This window comes from Musca domestica, unplaced genomic scaffold, assembly GCF_030504385.1.
Source record: "Musca domestica strain aabys unplaced genomic scaffold, Musca_domestica.polishedcontigs.V.1.1 32, whole genome shotgun sequence".
Taxonomy (NCBI): Eukaryota; Metazoa; Arthropoda; class Insecta; order Diptera; family Muscidae; genus Musca; species Musca domestica.
In genome coordinates, this window is record NW_026712311.1 from 3,633,065 (window position 1) to 3,657,709 (window position 24,645).

General features: G+C 36.2%; 4 protein-coding genes across 6 annotated transcripts; 2 read left to right on the top strand and 2 right to left on the bottom strand.

Annotated features, from left to right (window-relative positions):
- Positions 1-6,000: 6,000 nt before the first annotated feature.
- On the bottom strand, positions 6,001-15,849 carry LOC101900833 (ataxin-2 homolog). Of its 2 annotated transcripts, none has more exons than XM_005179726.4 (3): positions 13,820-15,849; positions 12,743-13,234; positions 6,001-12,656 (listed from the first exon to the last, which is right to left on the bottom strand). In XM_005179726.4, the coding sequence occupies exons 1-3, from the start codon at positions 14,651-14,653 to the stop codon at positions 11,004-11,006; spliced, it is 2,979 nt and encodes a 992-aa protein (XP_005179783.2). In that variant the 5' UTR covers positions 14,654-15,849; the 3' UTR covers positions 6,001-11,003. The 2 variants fall into 2 exon arrangements, with proteins under 2 accessions (XP_005179783.2, XP_011290980.2); XM_011292678.3 differs by having other exon boundaries at positions 13,805-15,849.
- A 1,748-nt stretch (positions 15,850-17,597) lies between these two features.
- On the top strand, positions 17,598-20,291 carry LOC101901006 (FK506-binding protein 59). Of its 2 annotated transcripts, none has more exons than XM_011292679.3 (8): positions 17,598-17,880; positions 17,952-18,094; positions 18,167-18,287; positions 18,626-18,764; positions 18,835-19,091; positions 19,185-19,279; positions 19,413-19,661; positions 19,900-20,291. In XM_011292679.3, exons 1-8 carry the CDS (start codon positions 17,676-17,678, stop codon positions 20,059-20,061), a joined length of 1,371 nt encoding a protein of 456 aa, XP_011290981.2. In that variant the 5' UTR covers positions 17,598-17,675; the 3' UTR covers positions 20,062-20,291. The 2 variants fall into 2 exon arrangements, with proteins under 2 accessions (XP_011290981.2, XP_005179784.2); XM_005179727.4 differs by having other exon boundaries at positions 17,599-17,880; positions 19,897-20,291.
- LOC101889171 (putative RNA polymerase II subunit B1 CTD phosphatase RPAP2 homolog) lies at positions 20,042-21,595 on the bottom strand. The gene is made up of 4 exons (XM_005179744.4): positions 21,446-21,595; positions 21,273-21,387; positions 21,110-21,207; positions 20,042-20,501 (listed from the first exon to the last, which is right to left on the bottom strand). The coding sequence occupies exons 1-4, from the start codon at positions 21,484-21,486 to the stop codon at positions 20,309-20,311; spliced, it is 447 nt and encodes a 148-aa protein (XP_005179801.2). The 5' UTR covers positions 21,487-21,595; the 3' UTR covers positions 20,042-20,308.
- Positions 21,596-22,141: 546 nt separating this feature from the next.
- LOC101901299 (DNA-directed RNA polymerase I subunit RPA43) lies at positions 22,142-23,446 on the top strand. The gene is made up of 2 exons (XM_005179729.4): positions 22,142-22,834; positions 22,902-23,446. The coding sequence occupies exons 1-2, from the start codon at positions 22,289-22,291 to the stop codon at positions 23,310-23,312; spliced, it is 957 nt and encodes a 318-aa protein (XP_005179786.2). The 5' UTR covers positions 22,142-22,288; the 3' UTR covers positions 23,313-23,446.
- The last annotated feature ends 1,199 nt before the right edge of the window (positions 23,447-24,645 follow it).

Here is a 24,645-nt window from a genome sequence, read left to right on the forward strand (position 1 = left end):
ATAAAATATTTTTTAAAAAATCCAGGCCTTGGATGGTCGTTAATAAAATATTCTTTAAAAAAACCACGCCCTACAGGTCGTAGAAAAAAAATTCTTTAAAAAATCCACGCCCTACAGGTCGTAGAAAAAAATTCTTTAAAAAATCCACGCCCTACAGGTCGTAGAAAAAAAATTCTTTAAAAAATCCACGCCCTACAGGTCGTAGAAAAAAAATTCCGTAAAAAATCCACGCCCTACAGGTCGTAGAAAAAAAAAATTCTTTAAAAAATCCACGCCCTACAGGTCGTAGAAAAAAATTCTTTAAACAAATTCAGGCCTTGGATGGTCATTGAAAAAATATTCTTTAAAAAGTCCAGGCCTTGGATGGTCGTTGAAAAAATATTCTTTAAAAAATCCACGCCCTACAGGTCATTGAAAAAATATTCTTTGAAAAATCCAAGCCTTACAGGTCGTTGAAAAAATATTCTTTAAAAAATCCAGGCCTTGGATGGTCGTTGAAAAAATATTCTTTAAAAAATCCATGTCTTAGAGGTTGAAATAACATTCTTTAAAAGGAAGGACCTCAAGTTCTAATAAGATCCTCCATTTGTAACAGGTATTATGCAGGATAATCTTCGAATACTTTATGGAGTATTTCTTTAATTTGTGTAGAATTTCCTATAAACTAATGTATCCAAAATCTGGGACATGGAGCCAAAGGCACTTTATTTGCTGTTTTCATTTCATACTAGTCCTTGTAAAAACTAGACCTTTTCGTTTCCAAAAAGTTATTTTCGCCATGCTCTTATATTTTGGTGCCGTGGATCATTTTTGTAGACCATTTAGAAATCCAAGCATGGTTCTCAAGAATGTTCCCTCGTCTCCACCAAACAATGTTCTAAAAATATAAGAATATTAGTATTTTGTTTTGAAAGTTATATTGTTTTCAAACCAGGATCCCTTCCAATCTGCTGTGATCAGCTGCGGGAAAGAATAGATCTAAAAATATTTAAAAGAAGTTTAATTTGGAAGAACATCAAAGAATAATGGATGAACCTGTCAGAGCATAATGAGTATTTTTCTAGCATGGCACTTGTGTTCGCAGGCTACACTGGTCCGCAAAGCTAATCACAAACCGTCCTTTAGGTTTATAGTAGATAAAAAAGGCACGACTTAAACCTGGTGTCGAATGTGGTCCCTTGGTCCATGTGTGAAAAGTGTGGCTGCTAATTATGTGGTGGATATTTTCACACTCCCACTCCAAGAAGGCGGTAATTTCAATGTAAGAAGAAGGATACAAGTTTAACGAAGTGTTCAACAACAGGATCCGATGCCATTACAATAATCCCAATATGCCGTCTGGAGGTCGCGGAAATCCAAAAGGTGAAATCCCAACGTGAAATCATCCTGTTGCTCTCAACGGTCTTGGATATATTGATCATGAATTTCACTTACGACTGGCTTGCGACTAATGTGTGCCGAGATGGCGATGGAACTCTGTTATTGATCGGAAATCGGATAGTTTTCTCTAGTGACGGCCACCTCAACTTTCCAGGCATCAGCCACGGGATCCCACCATGTTGTTCCTTCTTTCTAGAGACAAAAAAAAACATCCAACCCACCAAAGCAAGCAAAAATTCCATTTCATTATTTCTATGAAGCAGACAACACATTTTATTTTTGAATTCTTTCTTTCTTTTCTTGTTGTTGTTTGTAAACTAGTGTTATTATTATTTTTCGATTTTTTTGTTTTGTTAAATTTATTAAATTTATGTTGTGTATAGAGAGTTGTATTAGACCCATTAAACATTAACTATTTCTGGTTTTACACAATAATAGAATTATAATAATAACATTTTAAAAATAATAACTGTGAAATGTGTTTTTTTATCATTTTTTTTTTCTTTCTTTTTTTTTTTTTTTGGTTGACTGGATGGCGGTATGTTAATGCAGGAAAAAACAAATTTGTCTTAATTGGTTTTTGTTTATTTGATTTAAATAATAGTTATTTGATTTGCAAAAATTAGAAACATTTGTATACTAACTAAATACGCTATTATATTGACAAAAAAAAAACGATGTATATATAGTTAAAATAAAATTAAATATACAAGCTTATAATAAATATATAAAAAAACGAAATGAAGAGAGAAAAAAAAAAACAAAAAGTGATAAAAATGTTTTACTTACAACTATGTATTGTTTTTTTTTTTTTTTTTTTTTTTTTTGTTTTTCCTTTTTTGCTATTGTACAAGATAAGGCATGGACTGAAAAGTCTAGGGGTTCAACAAAGAGAATATAACGAAAATTTCAATCAAGAGCAGGGGTGGTGGGAGCCATGTTTTACAGGGCTGAAATCGGAAATTCGATAAAGAGTTGAATCTGAAACATGTCATACAAAACCATATTAATTCAGGAGATACTCGAAATTTAGAAAGATTTTAGGGTTTTTCTTGGAGTATTTTGAACAAACTTCAAACTTATTTGACAGAAAATTTGGAAAAGATCAGGAATAGAAACTGAAATGGCCTAGGTTTGTCTTATCTACAATAACAATCTTTTTTAGCGGGAGTTGGGTGTCCATAAAACACATTACTAAGTAGATTTTTAAAGTTTCGAATTAGAACAGGTCAAATCCAGCTTAACGAAATGAAACTCATAAAAATATTTGCGATTTTGAAATTATTTATAATAAAATGGAACTGAGGAGACTTTTTTCATCTTGAAATATAGACTCCTCAAAAACTGATATTGGACATGATAAGGCTTATGTCCCTTACTGAGAAAACCTGTAACCAAGCATTAGTTAGTGAACATGAGATGTTCCTAGACCCTAGAATTATATGGAGGGAAGTCACAAACATGCTTAATTCATTGACGAACTGAAGGGTGCTATGGATGAATTGTATGTCCTGTTTTTTTCTCGTTCTAGCGGCCTTATTGTTGTCAAAAAATGGACCGAGAAAACACTTTTTGCCAGATTAGAATTCAAATTATTACGCAGCGCAAAGCTGAATGTTGTGGAAGCAAAGACGTACAATGAAATGAATTTCGAAACCATTAAAAAAATAAAAAATTATCCATTTCATGTAAAATATGCAAAAATGACAGAAAATAGCCTTTTCGGACCTGATCGCAAAGATTGCCTATTGTTGTAACAAAAACCCAAATAACGTTGTTATTCAAAATTTTCACAAAGTGTCTTTCCTCGATGTTCATTCGATTTTAGAAACTACCCACTGTTCATCTGCAGATTCCCTTCTGGCCGCCAAAAGAAAGGATCACTCTTTGTGGCCTATAAATAAGCAATTTTGTTTGTCTGTTTACAGTGCGATTCCCTTCTGGTTGCCAAGAAAATTTCCTTTCTGCTCGCCTAGAAGACTCTATCCTGATCGCCTATAAAGACTTCCTTATGTTCGTCTGTGATGGTTCCCAAATACCGGGATAATTCAAAAGGGACTTTTGTTATTGAAGCAAAAACCTCCATTGCGTTCGTCAATGGAAACTTCCCTTGTTCGTCTCGAACTTACCCAATGTTCGTCTTTAAAAGCTTCGACCAAAAAGAGGCCACAAAGGAGGCCTATAAATAAACACTTTTTTGTCTGTACAGACGCTTTTTATTGTTCGACTCCTTTCTGGTATCAATACTGCTTTCTGGTCGCTCGCAGACTCCCATCTTGTCGTTATAAAGTCACCTATAAAAATTATTTTCTAGTCTCCTATAAAGACTTCCTTTTTTTGTCTATGAAGCCTCCTTATGTTTCTGTGTGAAGGTTCCCTTCTGTTTGTCTGTGAAGGATCTTTTTTTTTAGTCCTTGCAGCGCTCTTTTTTCTCGTCTGTAAAGACTCTCCTTTATCTGCCTTAAAAAATACGTGCCTCCTGGTTGCCTATTACGACTTATTCATTCTCTACGAGACTACGAAACTTGAGATCTCCTATAAGGCCTCCCTTCTGCTCATCTGCAAAGACTCTTCTCTGTTCGCCTGTGAAGGGTCCTTTTGGTTTGACGATACGAAGCCTTTTTTCGGTCCGTCGGTAAGAGACTTCCATTTACTCGTACTTAAAAACTCCCCTTTGTCCGCCTTAAAAATACCTGCTTTGAGGTCGATCATTTGTTGAAACAGCAATATTTTCGTATGTGAAGGCTACATTCTGGTCGCCTTTAAGAATACCTTAGACTCTTTAGGCAGCTAATGGTCACTTAAAAAATAGCCGATGAAGCCACCCTACTACTCATCTGCAAAGCATCACCTTTAGTGTTTATAAGAACTGCTTCTTGGACTTAACATATATCCGGACTGTCTAAAAAGAATCCCTTCAACTCACCTTGAACAACCCTATTCAGTTCGCCTAGAAGGATTATTTTCTGGTTGTCTTTAAGAACACATTTATGGGCTTCCATAAAAATCGCTATTGATGCCTATTAAACCCCTTCAGATTATATAAAAAACTGCAAAGAATCCCTTCTAATTTTTTCTGGAAGAACACGTTTTTTTTGTCATTTAAAATTCCGATAAAGATTCCAAGTTGCAAAAAGGCACCAATGCTGGTGTATTCTGTTAAAATCCAATCATTAAACGGTCATAAAGGCTTAATGAAACCTGCAGCATATTACAGGCGAAGATTCTCGCAATCAAGAACAAAGCGAAATGGTAAAAGAACTTTGATATAACTTAAAAGGGCCAGTGATCATATATGTCGATAGTAGGCGGCCCCAAAGCCATAAAATCGAGAGCCATTCTTGTCCGCAAGAAAGCCCTTCTTGAAATACGTGAGCCCATTAACCCTTGTTGGGTTCCAGAACACCGCAATATAGTGGGAAATGAAATAGCTGACGAATTAACTCGAGGTGGTTCCCAGTCGATTGATCTACCGATTGAAGGAATGTCAATCCATTAATCAGCTATTAGGTTAGCCGATTCAAAAAGGCTCTCATCAAAGAAGCTGACAGAAGATGCCACCTGGAAACCGATAGGATGGTATCTAGGACCATTTGGTTGGCAATCTCGATAAGTAAGTCCAATCTGAGAATCGGGGTGGGATTATCAACTAGCAACTGCAGTATCAAATATCTGACCCCTATGACGGAAGTCCCGACTATTATAGACTATGTGAGGACGAAGAAGAGGTAGACGATTGCACATCGTCTATGCAGATGCCCCAAGCTGTCAAGCAAAAGATTTAGACTGTTCGGTAGATGGGAGATAGAAACTCTAACGATCTTCTCAGACCTGGATTCCATTGTCAAACACAGGTTTGCTAATGGCTATGCAAGCCTTCGTATAACTAGATATTTCTTTGTCTTCTTTCTTTTCCAATCCATATCTTTCCAATTATAAAAAAATTTTCGTAGGATGAACACAATGGACCAATGGTACCCGAGTAAAGCAGCTGCCGGACTCTAGTGTAGCCGAGCATTCTGAAACCTAATCTTACATAGGGGAAATAACAGATCAGTAAGCAATTGTTTTTTTAACCGAAAGTGTTCAGTCCAAAGTTGGCAAAAGCCAGTAATAACATTTACACATTTTTGAATTGGTGTAATGTGACAACGAACGAGCTGAGTAAGAAAATCAGTCTTAATTTAGAAAGCCTCGGGGATATAATTCATCTTACATCGGAGTCATAACAACAGGCTAATGAAATTCTTCAATTTATGTCTACAAAATACCTAACTACAAAAAAGCTAAGGCAATGGCAAGTGGGGAACATTAAATATAAATATATTATAAAAAATGAAAATACATTTAAAAACTCTATAAGAATTTCTTAACGATTTTGGAAAAAGTTTAGGAATAGTATTTTTAGGTCTGCCTGCTATTAATTTTCTCATTTCACAACATTGCTCTTCTCAATAGCTCTCTGAATGAACAGTATGGAAAAGAGACTAAGAAAAGTCTTTCACATAACCTCAAATTATTGGCCCCAAGGCTTTTTAGTCCATGCTTTATAATCTTAATTTATAAATATTATTTTCTTTTCTTCTTTTGTTTTGCTATTGTACAATATATAATTCTTCCTTTTTGTTTTGCATTTCTTTACTTTTCAGAGTACTTTTTTTATTGGATTCTTTTTTTGTTTTTGTTTTAATAAAGTTAGCCTAACTTTCTTACATTTTTGCCTAACATATGTATATATATAGATATATTTGTGTTGTTTTTCTCTTTGTTTTCTTTTTGTATTTTTATTCATATATAATTTTCTTAGTCTTTAAACACTTAAAGAAAATACACTAGGTTTTATTTTATTTATCTTTTCTTGTTGTTGCTGTTTTTTTATTCACTAATAAAATTTTTATTTTTTTTTAATAATTTTCTTTTTATCTGTTTGTATATAGATATTTAAATTATTTATTACTTAATAATTAGTGTAATTTTTTGTTTGTTTTTTTTCTTGTTTTTGTATATTTTACTTACACACTAATTTAAGAGACAGAAAAACATAGTTTTAAAAAAAAGAATAATAATTTAAAAAAATAGCGTGAAATTAAATTTCCGCTTTTTCTCACGTTTCCTCAGTATCAGTTTTGTTTAAAATTAAAATTTATATTTAATTATTTATTTTGTTTAATTACTACTAATTTTTCTTTATGTATAAAAACACATACACATTATAATTTTTTTATTATCAATTTGTTGGGTGAAAGGTCGGTCAAGGTGGGTATTATGCAGGCCACATTTAGCCAACTTAAAGAAGATGATGGCCATGTCTGCTTGGCTACCCCATTGTCCCGTCCCATTCACCCCATCTTATTTAATTGTTCCTTCTTCAATTTATTTTCTTCTTTTGATTAGGAGGGGATGTGATGATGTTGGTTGGTTGGTTGTGATTACACATTAACGAACGAAAAACCGCCAACAAGAACACACTTCATATCTCGCAGTGTTTTTTAGGGAACATTTTTTTGTATTGTATAGAGCTTATTATATTATTATCGTGCCAGAATTGTTGTTGAAGACGAACGAACATTTACCACAAAAACAATTAGGCCACAACATGGATTTAAGCTAAAAAGTTACACAAAAAAATCTACAATTTATGTTTAATAATAGGCGTGTGTTTTCCAAAATAAATCAAAAAAGGTAATTTTATAAAAAAAGCGAAATTTTGTAAAAAAAATATAAAGTTAAATATTGGGCAAAAAAATAATCAAATATTGTTTTCCGAAATATACAAATCATGTATAAAAATTGAAAAATCTCCTATCAAACATCGAAACTTGAGATTTTCATTAGGCAGGAGGTGGTCGTTCGAGGCTGAGGAATTAGTTTTTGGGGAGAAAACCTATAAAACATTGAACCACAAAGAAAAAAAAATGATTTGCGGGAGTGCGAATGATACGGGACTGAGAAATCAGTTACAACTCCTTCGACACTGGAAATTCATTCGCATAAGCTGAGCTCAACTAAAAAATCAGTTTTTATTAACAAACGAAAGGGATTTTAGATGTATTCTTCATCTTTGATGTATTCTTTCAAGAGTCCACAATATTGAAATTATTAAACGTCTGGGACATATATAAAGATCTCTTATTGACTCCTCCTTCGGGAAGAATTTCATTGGGGAAGGTGATTTTTTTATGTATTCTTCATTAGACTCGACACTCAAAAGTTATAATTATGGAAATTATTCGGACTCCTTCCGGATGAATTTCATTGTTTATGTCTTTATGTCTATACAGACTTCCTAATATTGGTAGTTATTAGGGTCCGGTACACCTCCCTCTGCTTGTCTCTAAAATGTCTTTGTCTTTGAACCCCTCTTTTTTTGACTTTAGTACCTACCCGCTGTTCGTCTGTAAAGATTCTTGTCTGTTGGCCTAAAAATACGCCCTTTTATCTCTAAAACTTCTTTCTCTTGTCTCTGAACTCCTCTTTTTTCGACTTTAATAACTACCCGCTGTTCATCTGTAAAGACTCCCATCTGGTGGCCTATAAATGCACCCTTTTGTCTCTAAAACTTCTTTATCTTGTCTCTGAACTCCTCCTTTTTCGACCTTAGTAACTAGCCGCTGATCATCTGTAAAGATTCTTATCTGTTGGCCTATAAATACGCCCTTTTTCTCTTGTCTCTGAACTCCTCTTTTTTCGACTTTAGCAACTACCCGCTGTTCGTCTGCAAATGCTCTCATCTGGTGGCCTATAAATACGTTCTTTTGATAGTTTGACTCTCTTCTGGTAGACGTAAAGGAGATTTCCTGGTCGGTTAAGAGGACTCCCTTCCGGTCCTTGTAAAGACTCATATCATGACTCATATCTGGTCCCCAAGAAGTAAAAGTTCGTCTGTAAAAACTGCTTTCTGGTGACCTATAAATATACCCTTTTGTTCGTTTTTACAGACTCTTTTTTATTTTTTGACTCTCTGGTTGTTTGACTGGTCTGGGCATTATAAAGACTCTGGTCGGCTAAAAGACGTCGTTCTGGTCTTCCCTATATTCATCTGTAAAGACTCCCTTCTATTCGTCTGTGAAGGCTCCCTTTTGTTCGTCTATACAAAGCCTTTTTCTGTTGGACGGTAAGATTTCCATCTGCTCGTCCATAAATTCTCCTTCTGATTGCCGTAAAGAATACCTTGTAGGCACATATAGCCTGATCTGAAACTTATTTCTTTTGTCACCGAGTTTCTCTTTCTACTGCTTGTCTATAAAAATATCCTTTTTCTCCTCTCTAAAGATTTTTTCTTCTCAATTTTTTAGGACATACTTGAGCTCGTGTCTAAGTACTCCCTTCTGCTTGGTTCTAAGGACTATCTTTTGCTGAGTTATACAGACTTTCTTCGGCAGGTGGTTTTTATGATCTATAGACTTGCACCGGATCGTCCCTAAAACTTTTTTCGGCTCGTCTCAAGATTTCTTTTCATATTTTAAGTCCTCTTTCAAAATATATTTCTAAATACTCTCTTAGAGCCTCTACTATAAAGATTCAGGGCTATAAGACTTTCTTTCATAGGTGGTTATTATGGTCTAAATACTTCCATCTGATCGTCTTTTAATCTTCTTTTGGTTCGTCTATAAAAATTTATTTGTGTTAGACTTTAAAGATCTTTTTTCCAGGACCAGCTTCTGCTTGTCTCCGAATACTCGCTTCAACTCTTTCAAAAGATTCTATTCTGTTCGTTTCCAAAGACTTTTTTCTACTCGGTAAAACAAATTTTCTTCTGTAGATGGTTATTATCTAAAACTTCTAAAACTTCTCTAAAACTTCTTTCGGCTCATTTCAAGACACCCATCTGATCGCTTATAAAGATTTCCTCTTTTCGTCTTTTAAAACCTCATTCTGATTTTCTCTCTTCGTCCATAAAGATTCCCCTTCGTCCATAAAGATTCCTTTTTGGTTCTAGAGATCCTTTTGGTCGACGTTGAAGATTTCCTTTGGCTCGTCTCTTGTGGATATTGTTAACATATGGATCTTCCATATTCTCGTCAATATTCTCGTCCGGTTGTAAAACAATCTTCTGGACGTGTCTAGGGTATTTCTTTTACTTTTCAATGGAATGCTTCTCAGCTTGTCTATACACCTACAGTGTTCCCCAATCTGTTAGCCACAACCTACTATTTTTTTCGTATGTAGACTCCATTCTGTCCGATTGTTAAGAGTGCCTTCTAGTTTTCTTTAAGGCATCGTGAAGATAAAAAGATTTGAAGTGTCAATTTCAATAAAATGTATCCCAGGCACCCAATAGGGAGAAACAATTTTTCCCAAAGAATCAAGGCAACCGATGTCTTCATTTATTTCGTCTTTATTTATGGCTGTGAGGAGATTTTTGAATCTGAATCTATTCACCTGTTGTCTTCCCACCAGCCGACCGAATACGGGAGGGAATTATAAGCGATTTTCAAAGTGGGTTCAGATACTTAAATGTTTTCAGTCCATTCATAAAAATTTCTATAATTGAGATGCTCGACTTTATAAAAATAGAAAATAGTGTGTTTGTTGTTCAAAATTCACAAGATAAGAAAACGAAAATACATAAAAAAAGATTTAATCAGGAAAACACCATCATAAATCGATGATCGCATAAAAACAGACCTAAGTGTTGTTTAGTTTGGGTTATCTCTATTACTTTTGCCATTTTTATTTTTTTTTGTTTTATACAATATTTTACAATTTTTGTTTGTTTGTTTCTTTTTGTGTGGTTCTAAAATAAATTAAACATTTTTTGTGTATTTAGCAAAATAACAAAATTAGAATAATTAAAACATTGTAGTTTCTAAATATCAATATCAATAATAATAAGAATAAGAATTTTCTTTAAACAAAAAAAATTGTCAAAGTATTTATTTAATTAAAAAAAAAACAATATGCCCATGTCAAAATAACCAACATAGGCATATCGATCATCCTTAAAACAAACAGAAAACACGCGCTTATACATAAAAAACTTACAAATACAGGGCGAAACGGTTTGTAGTGAACTTGTTTGAACCTTTGCTCATAAATTGGAGTTTTTTAATAATGTGTCTATATATATTGTTTATTACAATATTTCGTTTCGTTCTTTTGTAAACCAAGGAATTAACAAAATTAATGTTTTAATGGTGCTTTACATGTGGCATAATTATAACTCATTCGTTATAAGCAATAATAGAACTTAAGCTTAAGAACAAATTTTGAAATCTTTCGAGACACAAACAAAATGCTTCGTAACGAAGTATTTATGTAGTTCACTACAGCCGTTAATGCTCAGTATTTGAGTTTGTTTTGTTTTTGATTTTTTGTTGTAGTTTTTTTTTTTGTTTTGTTTTTGTATCACTATAATAATAAGTGTTTTGTTTCATTGTTTTTGCGAACGTATAACCTTACGCTTAAATCCAGTTTAAACCTATTAGCATCTATCTCTATACATACATATATATATATATGTCTCTATGTGTCTGTGTGTATGCTTGTTTGTATATATATGTATATAGGTATGAATAGATATATGTATATAGTCTTACGTCTTCATTCTGAATCGTTGAACACCATTTATGTTTTTGTTTTTATCTATGAATAAAACTCACTTTGTTGTTGCTTTTTTTCCTTCATTTTGCTCCCGCTGTCGCTGTGGCCGCAGCAAGTGTTGCATTCGAGACAGAGGTCGCCGATGCCACCGCCGATGACGACGATGATAGGGAATTAACAGCGCTGCTGTCATGACTTTTATGTTGCGTTGTTCCGGACGATATTGACGATTCCGATGCACTGTTGCTTACAGATTGTTGCTGTTGCTGATTGGAGGAGTTGGTGTTCGCAGGTGTTGAGGCAGCCGCACTTGGTGTTCCCGCCCCCGCTCCTGTGGCGGCCTGGGAATAGTCTAGTTTATAAATGGCGCTACGTGTTACATCCTCCATTGATGCTTCCTGGCAATCCCGCCCAATGTGGGCCTGGGAACCGCAGTTATAGCAAGATACGGGTTTCGTGACTTTTGGGGTTTGTTGCTGCAACGGTTGCGGTTGTGGCTGTGCCGCCGATTGTTGGGTTGGCGCTGGAATTTGTTGTGGCGTTGGTGGCGGTTGTGTGACTACTGTTGCTCCACTATTCGTACTCCTGAGGGCGCCGGGTGGCGGTGCTGGAGCTCCCGGTAGAAATGCAATACCAGGGGCATGATAGGTTTGATACAGTAGCTCACCGCCATTGGATGGCAATTGAAAACTAGGCACACGGAAAGTACTGTGGGGTGGAGGTGCCATAGCAGGATTGTGGGGCATTATTGGAGGACGTGTTGTGGCTGCCAAATGTTGGGCTGCAGCAGCTGCCGCATGGTAGGGATACGTGGCATTATATTGCTGCTGATGTGACTGCAATAACACTGAATTCGTTGACAAGACATTTCCCAAAGTGGCTGTACCCGCCCCGGCCGAGGGTGAACTGATTAGAACAGTGTTATTACCCACCATATTGTTGTTGCTCGAAACCACATTTGCCGCAGGATTACCACCAGGATTATTATTTGTCATTGAGGTTTGCATGACATTTGCAGAGCCCACATTTCCCTGGCCGGGACCCAGCAACATTTCGGCATATATGGCTTGTTGATTGGCTGATTGTTGCTGCTGCTGTTGTTGTTGCTGCTGTTGCTGTTGTTGCTGAGCTGTCTGAGCATAGAGTATAGCACTGGCATTCATCACATTATTTCCCCCACCATTACCGCCGCCACCGCCACCACCACCTGCAGCCGAGGACATTTTCTCCGAGCGTCCATTTAAGCGTTGGAGGCCCATTTGCTTGTTATAGCTTAGCTGTGAAGGTTGATGATGTTTTTGTGTTGGCTGCTGCTGTTGTTGCGACTGTTGGCCACCATCATTGCCACCTCTCATGGCTGGATTCGATGCGGCATTGTTCATCATTAGGGTTGGTGTCTCGGGTGGTGATATTTCGCCCGACGAACCAATGGAACTACCAGAATCACTACCAGTACTTTTATTGGAATTCATCATCATCATATTACCATCCATACTGTGATGGCCACTGGATGACATATCAGACATGGACATATTTTGCATGGCATATGCCAGACCTGTATTGACAGCAAAGTTGCCCTGATAGTGTTGATTGACTGGCGATTGTTGTTGCTGTTGTTGGTGTGGTGGTATGTAGGTGTTGGCCTTGATGCGCGGATGGTTACCTGAACGGGTAAAGCCATTGCGTATGAGATTTTGCAATTGATTGCCGGTGTTCTCGTTATTCATAACCACCTGAATTGAAATGGAATGAAAGAAAAAAAAGATGAAATGTTAAATTTTGTGGAATATTGAAAAGCGATTTTATTTTCCCCTCTTACCTCCTGTATGTGCTTCATGTTCGTTGGCATTATCAATTCACTACCCATTTGTGGCATCTGAGGCGGTGGTGTTGTCTCAGCCGATGGACGTCTTATATTTTTTAGCGTTGTACCCGCTAAACGTTGTGACATATTTCTTGTCTGGGAGGGATTCTGCGATGGCTGATGTTGGTTTTGCATTAGACCGCCACCACTATCGCATGACGAAGTGCGATTGGGACTTGTGGCACGTGAACTCGATGGCGACGATTGTTGGCTCAACATGGGCGACGAGGCCTGAGGTGGATGATCCATCAGATTGGGTGGAGCTCCCGCTGTCTGCGTTGGTGCCTGGTGATATTGTCGCATGGCCCACGATGCTGCATTTGGATGTGTCAAGATTGTGGCGGCACCGTTACTTGCGTCTGGAATGATGTTGGAGGAAATCATATGTGGTGGTAGTCCATCAACGATTTGATGTTGTAAAGAGCTTCCATCATTGGGTGGTATTAACTGTAATTGGAAAAATAAAAATTGAATTAGACTTATAAATGGAATTGTGATGAAGTCAATTGTATCTGTAATAAAACTACAAACTCCTATCCTTTTGACTGTATGTTGAAGGTATATATAATTTATATGGAGATCGCCAATTAACATATTTTGACCTTGGGTAAAAGTCATAGAGAGAATATATTTAAAACCTGCATACAAATTGATACTATGAAAGAACATTCAGAAGATGGTGGCAACAAATGAAAAGCTTTCTTTCCTTAAGGACCAGCCAAAGAATACGTTATTTAGGGGACATTATTGCAAAAAAAAAGATCCATTCAAATGATCACCTGCCAATTTAGGGTGTATTTATGACTGATGACCTGTGTAATGATCTATGCTAAGGAGGATTTAAATCTGGATATAATAGGGAAAGCGCAAGGAGAAGATGACAATAAATATCCGATATCTAAATTCTCTAATATTTAGAACTAAAAGAGGTATGTCTTTTTTCTCAAATAGCCACAGATATTTTAGAGGAGCAAAAAAATAAAAATAATAAATTTTTACCGATTTTTCTTCACATACATATACGTAGTTTACCTTGGCCAAATGACTCTGGGGATAACTGAGCGGTATTGTACCCTGGGCAAGCATTTGCATGGGTGTTGGTCCCAACAACTGATGATGTTGACCGGTAGCATGCAGGGCCGCATGCAAAACATGTTGCTGCATCAGTTCCTGTTGGGACGGTGGTGGATGCTGGTGCATTTGCTGTTGCTGTGGAGTCATAGGCAGCGTCTGGTTATCCATGGTGGTGGCAGATACGGCGGATTGATGGGTTGCTTGTGGATGGATAGCGGGTTGTTGCTGTTGCTGCTGCTGATGTTGTTGCTGTTGTTGGTGCTGTGCAGATGGGGGCGGCGTTGACGATGGCGGTGGATCGGCCACTAACTTATTTTCCTTAATTTTCTCAAAAATCTTTATAAATTTAAGATGCTGCTCAAATTCAAACACCGGGTGATTAGCAGCCATGGTATAGACCAAAAGCAGCTCCTTCAAGGTGTCAATATCAGTCATTGTTGAGAAGTCCAATTCGCCCCAGGACTCAAGGGTACGAAAGATTTCATTGACATTGGTACGGTTGCAGGACCGAATCAGTGCTAAATACAAAGCCATTTTACGACGCACCTTAATATCGGTCGGTTCACCCTTTTGACACGCAATCATGTCTGTAGCCAAGTCTTGGGGGTTATTCGCCCTCAGCTCCATGCCCCGGAGCTCCTGGGAATCTCGTCGTCCCAACTCCTCCAGGCAAGTGCCCAGGAAGCGCAACTCAAATGGCAAACACAAATTGAGCAATGTGCACATAGTGTCTATGCGCTTGTAGCTCTCCAGGGCTCTAAACCACATTATCACATCGCTCTTGGTAATCATCTCCACGCTTTTTCTCGCGAATGGTTGGAGTTGTTTCTTTGCAAGCTTTTCGCAGCTGCGTTGGCGTCAGCAACGTTCGGCAATTTGTTTGCTTTTATCGTGCTCTGCTCTCACAGTCCTCCCAGGCCTATGGCGCGTTGGCTTTCGGGCACTGCTACTTGTCCTCTAATTGTCTTTGCAATTTTTGCTGGTTTGGTGGACTTGGATCTGTTGTATTGGTCTGGACAAAGCCGCATTACTCTGATGCATTTAAACGTGGTTAAGAATACTCTGTACAACAAAATTGAATCCACAACCGACCGTTGGTGTCAAAATGACAACGGTGGAGGCGTTACGTCTTCTTATGTTTTTGTTGTTGTTGTTGCCGTGGTATCTTTTGTTGTTTTTTGTTTGTTCGTTTTGTCTACAGAACCTGCATTTGCAAACCTCAATTAAATATTTGCGAAAATCGTCTTCTTCATGCAGTTGACCCTTGATAAAAATATTTCCCGGAACGGCAAATGGTCAGACGTTGGTCTTGCCACCACATTTAATTGCAGCGCAGAAAATCGAAACTAAATACAAAACGAAAATCAACCTTCTTTTATTAACAAGTTGTATTCTGCGGACTGCTGCTGCCTTTCTGCATCTGCACGGAACTGGGATGGATATGCAATTAATAGTTTTTTCCTCGATGATTTTCGGGTGAAATAACCTCTTTTCTTCACTTTCCACAGATCGTTTGTAAACACACACTTTGGGAACAGGTTGTTAAGCACATTTAAAGCCGTCCTTTTGCCGCGATTCCAAAATATTTCTCGAAATAGAGGTATTTTCTTCACTAACAAAAATATTAAAAAAAATAATCACAAAAACGATGTCTAAAAAATCGCCACTCGTTGCATTCACTCGTTACTTTAATGTCTGTCACTGACTTCTTTATTCTTTGCTTCTTCGCCGTTCTCTCTTCCTCCTCTTCGGTGATTGCTTGCTACATGCGTTGTGAACGTTCACCGTTCTGTTTTTCAAACTGCGTTTTTCCACTTTTTTCTTTGCCTTTTTCAAGTTTTGTTGTTGTTATTGTTTTGCTTCTTGCAATGCGGCGTTTTTGTCAAGCAAACATGTATTTTTAAACAATTTATTTTGTTAATTAAACGTTGTCTTTTTTTCTCTGCGGTTGTAGCTATTGAATGAAAAAATCTCATTCAGAGACTACTGGTTACTGTACTCTGAGAAAAATACTTGGTATCCGTAACTGTAGATTTTAGAGGTTTTTGACTTTGAGGTGGGTGCATCTTTACTGAAGACGGACAGTGGATGGAAAAATAATGAATAGAAATTATTTTTTTATATTAACGTTGTGTTCCCTTTCTTTCTACTGGTGGAACCAGTAGAAAATAGCGATGACATTTGAACTGAGAGAACTGATTAGCGTAGAATAAACGGGAACGGAAAACTAGTTGAAAAATGAAAATAAAATGGGAAAATAACGTAGAAAAAAGGAGATATCCCTGTGCAATCATATGTTTACAATTTGTTTTACTGTTATTCCTTAGTTATCTCATTGTCAAAATGTGTATTCATAAATGCATGATGGGAACTTGCTTTATAAGCACCTAAATGTGACAGAATAAATCGCTGAGAAAATTGGTCGAAAAATGCAGGTAGATGCTTTAACTTTGGGGAACATTGAAATGTCAAAAATTTCGAAGGCAATCGGGGGTTGTAATGACATGCATTTTTCATGAGTTTTAATGAACTAGAATAATTTTTTGTTCAAAATTTTCAATTCTAAAATTGGTTTGACAGTTCATTGTCCCAGCAGCTGTGTCGTTTTCGAACGAACTTTGTTCCCAATCAAAAACGAGTTAGAATGCTCACACTTATTCGAGCGACAACCAAAAATTCCATTTGCTCGATTTTTTCTGCTCGCAAGAGCCCTCCCACTTGAATTTACTTTAATTTTGCTTAAAAATAATCTTTTGGCTATGATTTTAGCCGATTTTAACTAACAAAATGAGCGGCGTTTTGGTGTCTACTCACTAGCTGTTGCGCAGAGTACGAAGAGAAAGCTTTTCATACTTTTAGTTCTTGTCGATTTTACCAGTATTTTTTATACAGAATTATCCAAAATTAATCCTCTTAAATATATTTATTAAAAAATCGTTTATATAGTATACAATAAGTAAAAGAAACTAGAAAACTAATATTTAAAAGAATTTGTTTGGCACATCGCTACAAGTAAATAAAAGTGAGAATACATAAAATTATTGATTTTCTTCAAAGTAATAGAGGTAGGCTCATTGGCAACCCTTATTTAAAGTACTCGGTCTTGTCATTTTTTCAAATAAAATTTATTTATATATTTGAAATATTTACGTTTGACAAGTGGCATAATTTACAAAAAATAATAATTTTCGTCGTTCCTAGGAACGTAAAACAGTTATATATTCCATATTTTATTTATCTTGTCTTAACATATAAAATTATAGAGTTTAAACCTTTCATCTTATGGAATCATTCTCGTTGTTGTTAGTTCCTTTTTAACTCAGTCTTTAAGAATCTGAATTCTAGAATAACTGGCTGAAATTTTTCATACTTGTAGTAGCAGCCACAAAATGATACCTTGGAACAAAATTCAACCATCTTTTGTAATCGTGTGATTACATGAGATTTCCTTTGTCATTGTGCCAGCTAAATAACACATACATTCCTTATATGTTATACATTATAAAAATATATTTATTACATTTGGTAAAATCAATGGCATTGCCGAAAATCCCACTAAATCGTAATTTTTGCCTAAATTTCTCACCGAATTCCACAAATGAAAATGTCGTCCCAATTTTGAAAACAATTCCCCTTTTTGGAGATGGCAACACTCTTCATTTGCGCTACTGTGTTGTGTAAGCTTTCCTTCCATTTAAATCAACGCTGTGCCTGCTTCTGCTGCTGTTAATCATTCTTTCTGAGTACTTGACAAATTGCAGACCGTAATTGCCAAGTGATTTGCCGAAAAATCTAATAAAAAATATACAGGAAAATGACCGCTGGAGAAGTATTGGAAAAAGTTACCATTACCCCAGATGGTGGTGTACATAAAGACATCTTAAAGTATGGTACCGGAGACGAGACCCCCGAAAATGGTTGCAAGGTCTCGTTGCATTACACAGGCCGGCTTACGGATGGCACAGTTTTCGATTCCAGCGTTGATCGCGGAGAACCCTTTGAATTCGAGTTGGGAGCAAGTAAGTGGAGCAGTGATTTGGTATCTGTTATTTCCTTGCTAATTTAATTAATTTTCCATTTTATCGTTTAGGAAGTGTTATAAAAGCTTTCGATTTGGGGGTTATAACTATGAAATTGGGTGAAAAATGTAATTTAATTTGTGCTCCAGAATATGCATATGGCGAAAGTGGAAGTCCCCCAAGTATACCACCAAATGCAACATTAATTTTTGAGGTATGCCCAGTTAAATTTGCTATTTTTGCAAGGACTTTCATTCAAGATTTCTTTTTTTCTTGGCCCCATTAGCTTGAAATGTTGGGTTGGATGGGAGCTGATGTTAGCCCCAATAAAGACGGTAGCATTGAACGTTTCACCATTGTAAGCAGTGATAAGAGACGTGGTCCTAATGATGGTTCCCTGTGCAAAGGTAAGTTTATGGGAACTTGAATAAAGTTCAGGAAATTTGAATATTCATATCATTGTTTTGTTGTGGTCAAACAAAAATCTAATTTATGCTGTGTGTGTGCGCTGGTGTAATCGAAATTTCTGGAAGTGTTTGTTGTTTGAGTGGTGGTGTGTGCGTGTGTGTGGTTTATATACATATGTTTAGTTATCGATAATGGTTTTGGGGAGCATGTTCTATGACCACAATGGATTTCATTTGAAATTTAAATTCAAAATTTTTAAAAAAAATATTTTAGATTAAATAAGGGATTTAAATAATACATAAAATAATTTCATAAAAATCATGTTTTTGTTTCACAGCCCACATCACTGGAAAATATGATGGCAAAGTCTTTGAGGAACGAGATGTTGAATTTAATTTAGGTGAGGGTAGCGATATTGGTTTGGTGGAAGGTGTAGAAGTTGCCATTGGAAAAATGGTCATTGGAGAAGAATCAAGGTATATTAGTGTATTTCATAATATTATAGAGTACATAGTAAATCTAAGTATAAAATCTCCAATTCAATAGATTCAAAATTAAACCCAAATATGCCTTTGGTGCTAAAGGAAATGAACAATTCAATATTCCACCAAATGCCACTGTCGAATATATTATTAAATTGAATGATTGCGAAAAGGGTATCGAAGATTGGAAATTCACCGAAGAAGAACGTGTTGAACACTCGAAAATTTACAAAGAAAAGGGTACCAAATATTTCAAGAAGGAAAACTTTTCACTGGCTCTGAAAATGTACAAGAAATGTGTAGACATTTTGGATAATAACAGTAAGTATTTTACATGTAAGATGGCATTATCAAGCTACCTTGTTGCAAATATTTGTCATGAACAATAATGAATCTTGTCTTATTTTGCTGTAGGTGATGAGGAAAGCAATAAACTTAAAGCAGCTGCCTTTAGTAATCAGGCTTTGTGTCATCAGAAATTGAATGAACATTTCGAGGCAAAACAGGCAGTAAGTAGATTTTATTTCAAATTTTGTAAATTAAAGAAGTTTTTTTTGGACTTGGTCTATTTTAAATAACATTTTTATTGAAAAGGAATTCCTCAAATCTAATTTTAATTGATTTTTTAATTATTTTTTTTAGTGTAACGAAACCCTAAAATTGGAACCCAATAATATTAAGGCCCTATATCGTCGTGGTCAATGTAATATTACCGTTGCCGAATACGATGATGCTCTGCTTGACTTCCAGAAAGTTCTCGAGCTAGAACCAACCAATAAGGCTGCTCAAAATCAAATTCAAATATGCAAACACAAAATCAAAGAGGCCAAGGATAAGGAGAAGAGAATCTATGCTAATATGTTTACAAAACTGGCTGCTGCCGATAAAGAGGTATAAATCTCATTAATCTGTTAAATTCCAGTTGAAATTTAAATCTATAAAAAAATTACTGTGACTTCCTTAACACATTTTTTTGTTAATTTCGTATTATTTAAATACTATGTAGATATGACAAATAAAATACCTACATTAAAATAGTGTATGTGTGTGTAGTTATTCTAGTATGTCTTCTTTTTCTGTCAACAATTATTTTACACATTGAGTTTGTTTATTAAACTATTCCCAGCAGGATGAGAAACCCGAAGATGATGTCCTAGCCAAGTGTGGTGAGTGGAAGGACGAAGATGCCAATTTGGCAAGTGAAAGAAAATCTGGCGATGAATGGACAGATGAAGATACCAAACGAGAAGCAGATTATGCCTTAGAAAGGGATAACATTGTAATGATATAAATACAAAGAACCGCTATCCTTAAATCATCACCCTCGTTCCTTCTATCATTCAATTATCATACCTACGCGCTTGGATTTTTGTATAACCTGCTATGTGTACGCCATACATATATTAAACTCCATATTATGTTTTAAATATAGAAATTACATATAAAAAAAAATAATATTTGATTCCAAATTGGTTTAAAGAATTAACAATATTATAATCATAAATAAATGGCCAAAATGAACAGTTGGTGGTTGCACATCAATCATTTAGTTTTAACAATTTAAACTCGGGTATAATCTCTTGATGTCTTAACCACAATGGACTCGTTAACATCTGAGACTTGATGTACTCCGAGGCTTTGAAGCACTTGGTACTGCAGAATTTTTTTCGATCAGTAATGTCATACACTTTGTTGGTTGTTGTTGAGATTTGATACTGTTTTGTTGGTACACTGAAAAGAAAGGAAATAAAAATCGTGGTTATAATAAAAAAAACTGCATGATAAGGGTCTCATCTGACTGAAATTTGAAGAGTATATGCCAAGGTAGTTATAAAAAACGGAATAGTTTGTTGACACTACCGCTTACCGAAATTTTGCCGTAAGAACTGAACATAGACCCTGTATCATCTGCGATTATCATCTTTTATTTTTTTTTCTAACACTAAAATTAAATTCGAATCTACTATCGCTACGGAAAATTTCCCGTAAGGACTAAACATAGACCTTGTATCATCTGAAATTATCATAATTTGTTTTTTATCTAACATTAATATTACATTCGGCTCTATTCCAACATATGCCAATTAATTGGCTTCCAATATTTTTTCTTGGCCACAAGGTATTTGAAAGCCTAACTACACAACACATGGTGGTGCTTCCCCCAACAGCACTCGTCTGCCTTACTGTCTATGCTTGTTTTGTTCTCTAACCGGAATTCTTTTAACTTTGTAAAGGAATTGTAGCAAAGCACATTAATGGCAGGATTTGTAGCACATCCCTCCCACTGAAAGCGTGGATGAGCCATAGCGACCATATTTGCTAAAATGCTGTTTACATACTTTTCCAGAATTTCATCACACAACGGATAAGAGCATAAACGTAAAATATTCCTTTCATCCACAATATCGTCGTAGTGGCATTGATTTATGTCTTTTAGCTAGGGAGAAAAATAAAATTATTGTAGAAAAATTACAATTACAAAAACAACTTACAAGTTCCCACCTTTCTCAGAAACTCATCTTCGTTAATGTTGCGTTCCAAGAGCGATTCCACAATTGCCTGGGCACGGGCATTACATTCCTTTTTCTTACGGACCGCTTCAATCAGCTGTTCTTTGCTGTTCAATAGAAACTCTTTGGTAAGATAACATTTGGTACAATTTTTCGAAATATTACCTTAGCTGCTGGGTTTTGGTAGATTTGGTGGTTTTACTCATTGTGTTCCAGGATTTTTATTCTAAAAGAAAATTAAAAAGTTTATTTTGTTTATATTTTAGCGTATAGCCAACTTCCTTAGATGCATGTTAGTTGGCAACACACAAATGGAAGTTGGCAATATGTGAAACAGAAACACAAGTTCAATCTTGTATGTGTACGTAGCAGAAATGCAATGGGGTTTCTATGACAAAACCGAAATCTGACCAATTGCGTACCAGCCTGTAAAAAATGCCGTAGTTTACTCTTTGGTAAGTACGAGAGGATGTTGGAAAGAGTGTCTCCATTTCTCTCAATTGTTTCGCCACTTGATGGAGAGCAGAGTCTCCATTTCTCTCAATTCTTTCGCCACTTGATTTCTTCTGGTCGACATGCCCCAATTTGTACATGGTTGTATCATGCAACGTTAATTTCAATATGCAGTAAATAGGAAAAAATTCAACTCTGTATTAGAGCATTTGTAAATATTCATATTTTTTTAATATTGTTGTTTACCATAATGTTCTTTATCGTATCTCCAATGCATGTATAATAATTGGTCAGGAAGTTTTATCTACAATTTTCTTAACTTTGCGGAAAACACAAAACTGTTGTCCCCATGATTCCTTTCGATGGAGGCTGTAGACTGTCACTGTCTGTTTTCGATCTACCAATCTCTACTGCAGTTCATTTTCGACTTGTTGATCTCTAAACATCCACATGGAGTTGGAGCGTAATTGTGGGGGATTGTGTTATATTTCATATTTTATTTAATATTTTCTACAATTTACACTGCATGTTATTGAATTAAAGCAGCATTATAAAATGGCTAAAAGACTGCAAGAATATGTTAAATATACCATCAAAGAGTTGGATGAATATGTTCAAACGGAGGGATCATGTGTCCATAAAGTAAACACAAACCTCCACTTATCCATGGGACCATTCTGTTTGGCTGACTTCAAACATGTTCTGATGGCCCATATTGTACGCAGCAAAGTAGGCAGTTATGATGTCCAATTGAATGGCATTGTGTTGGATGTGAAAAAGGTGAAGGTATTGGGTAATACAGGCGCCCTGAGAGCAGACGATCCAAGAATTCATGTTGATATCAATGCTGACGTTTATTTGTTCAAGCCCACCGAGGGAGCCATACTGACGGGCGTAGTTAAACACATTGCTGCCCAACATGTTGGTGTGGTGCTGTATCGGGTGTTCAATGCCAATCTGAGAGTGGGCCACAAAGTGAATAAAGACAAAATACAAATGGAACAAGAAGTCAAATTTCGCATAAATAAATATAATTTACAAAATGTGTTTCCCTATATCGATGGGGAACTGCTGACGGCGGATGGAGAAGTAATGAAGGGGGTAATTAAAAAATTATTTATTACAATGAAAGTAAAATATTTTTAATTCCTTTATTTCGTTTTTACAGAAGAAAATCTCCTATAAAGACAGTGAATATGATAACGGCGATTCGGGTATAGAAGAGAAGGAGGGTATACAAGAATTAGATGAATTAATATCACTTATAAAAACCGAAGAACCAGAAATTACGGAACAAAATATTAGCGCTACAAAGAAACCATCGAAAAAGTCAAAGAAAAATGCCGCCGAAAATGAAACAGATGAGATTAGTGAAACACCAACAAAAAAATCTTCCAAGAAACGGAAAATCTCTACCTCTCTAAATTCATCTGCTGCGGAATCTAACTCAGATGAAGCCAATATATTAACGCCGAAAAAGATTAAAAAAGAAAAGGTGAAAAGCGAGGATGAAACTTCTGCGTCTCCAGCGAAGTTGTCACATCCTATTAAACAAGAAAGTTCAGATTCAGATGACTGACACCGAAGCACAACGTTTATTAGTTTTATTTTAATATTTTTTAAGTTTTAAAGTCAGTGTTTAAAAATGTATATTTTTACTTTTTTTGCATTCAGTACAAATGTTGAATATGTATGCCTGCATACAGTATAATAAATCATAATTTTTTCACACAACAAACGAAGGATGTTTTATGAATGAATGTAGTCAGTAGTCATTTTATTTTGTTAAAAATATTAGGAGGATTGTTCGAAATAAATGCCTTTTCTGAAAAGAAATAAGATCCGTCTCCACCAATGACGACTTGTGTGATGAGCCTAGGCTATCCTTGCCAGCATGAGACAAGTATTTCAAGGAGTTATTTGTGGGATAGGGATAATTTTGCACACATACAGGGTGAGATGAAAAAACTGCAACCAACTTCAGATTGCTGTCACTTCTAAGCCACAAAAGCATTTTGGTGAGAATTTTCCAGAAAAAAAGTTATTCGTGGTGGAATTTAAGCGTGATAGTGTAATTTCTCTATATTTGACTGGAAAACCACAAGTGGCTATCGTTTGGTCACTCCAGCATTTAAATGTGAATAAATCATATCCCGTCAAGGAAGTGGACGGAAGAAAACAGCAACATCAGCAGAAAAGTAAAGAAGCGACTTGATCGCGAATGTTCCATTCGGCAAATATTGAAAAATGAGATCGGGGTAAAGTCATTGAAATTCCAAAAAGTGCAATAACTTACACCGCAAAAGAAATAAATTAGTAGACTCAAAAGGGCTAAAGAGTTGATTCGCTTGGCCGAAAGTGGTTTTCTCCGATGAGAAAACATTCGTTGTCCAGCAGTTTGTAAACAAACAAAATGATCGTGTTTATCGTGCCAAAGAGGTCAGCTGGAAATGTGCACCTTCGGTTGGCCACCAGAACTCCAGCTCCGGCCATGGTGATGGTGTGGGCCGCCATAACAGCCGATGGTCGTTCTTCGCTCGTATTAATCGACCGTGGCATCAGAAAAAATGACGAATATTATAGCGAAAATATTTTGGAGGGTGTATTAAAGCCTTGGGCACGCAAACATTTTGGCCGCAGCCTTGGTCATTGCAATAGGACTCAGCACGCGCCATCCAAGAATGTTTATAAAATGAGGTTCCTCGCTTCATTCCCAGCGCGCAATGGCCACCAAAATCGGCTGATAGCAATCCGTTGGACTATTGTGTCTGGAGTATTTTGGAAAGCATGGTTGCCACTAAACAAAATACCAAAGTGTCGATCACCTCAAGCAAGCGCTTCGCCGGGAATGGGCCCAAAATACCGCAGAGCAACATTAGGGCAGCGTGAGACGGTTTCATTGGCCGTTTGAA

Coding starts and splice junctions, on each gene's coding strand:
- LOC101900833 (XM_011292678.3), bottom strand. CDS start 14,653: ATGATTACCAAGAGCGATGTGATAATGTGGTTTAGAGCCCTGGAGAGC. Junction 13,235..13,804: donor CCAAGGTAAACTACGTATAT/GTATGTGAAGAA, acceptor TTCCAATTACAG/TTAATACCACCCAATGATGG. Junction 12,657..12,742: donor ACATGAAGCACATACAGGAG/GTAAGAGGGGAA, acceptor ATTTCAATTCAG/GTGGTTATGAATAACGAGAA.
- LOC101889171 (XM_005179744.4), bottom strand. CDS start 21,486: ATGAGTAAAACCACCAAATCTACCAAAACCCAGCAGCTAAG. Junction 21,208..21,272: donor AAGATGAGTTTCTGAGAAAG/GTGGGAACTTGT, acceptor TTTTCTCCCTAG/CTAAAAGACATAAATCAATG. Junction 20,502..21,109: donor TGTGATGAAATTCTGGAAAA/GTATGTAAACAG, acceptor CTTTCTTTTCAG/TGTACCAACAAAACAGTATC.
- LOC101901299 (XM_005179729.4), top strand. CDS start 22,289: ATGGCTAAAAGACTGCAAGAATATGTTAAATATACCATCAAAGAGTTG. Junction 22,835..22,901: donor ATGGAGAAGTAATGAAGGGG/GTAATTAAAAAA, acceptor TCGTTTTTACAG/AAGAAAATCTCCTATAAAGA.
- LOC101901006 (XM_005179727.4), top strand. CDS start 17,676: ATGACCGCTGGAGAAGTATTGGAAAAAGTTACCATTACCCCAGATGGT. Junction 17,881..17,951: donor TGAATTCGAGTTGGGAGCAA/GTAAGTGGAGCA, acceptor TTTATCGTTTAG/GAAGTGTTATAAAAGCTTTC. Junction 19,280..19,412: donor ATTTCGAGGCAAAACAGGCA/GTAAGTAGATTT, acceptor TATTTTTTTTAG/TGTAACGAAACCCTAAAATT.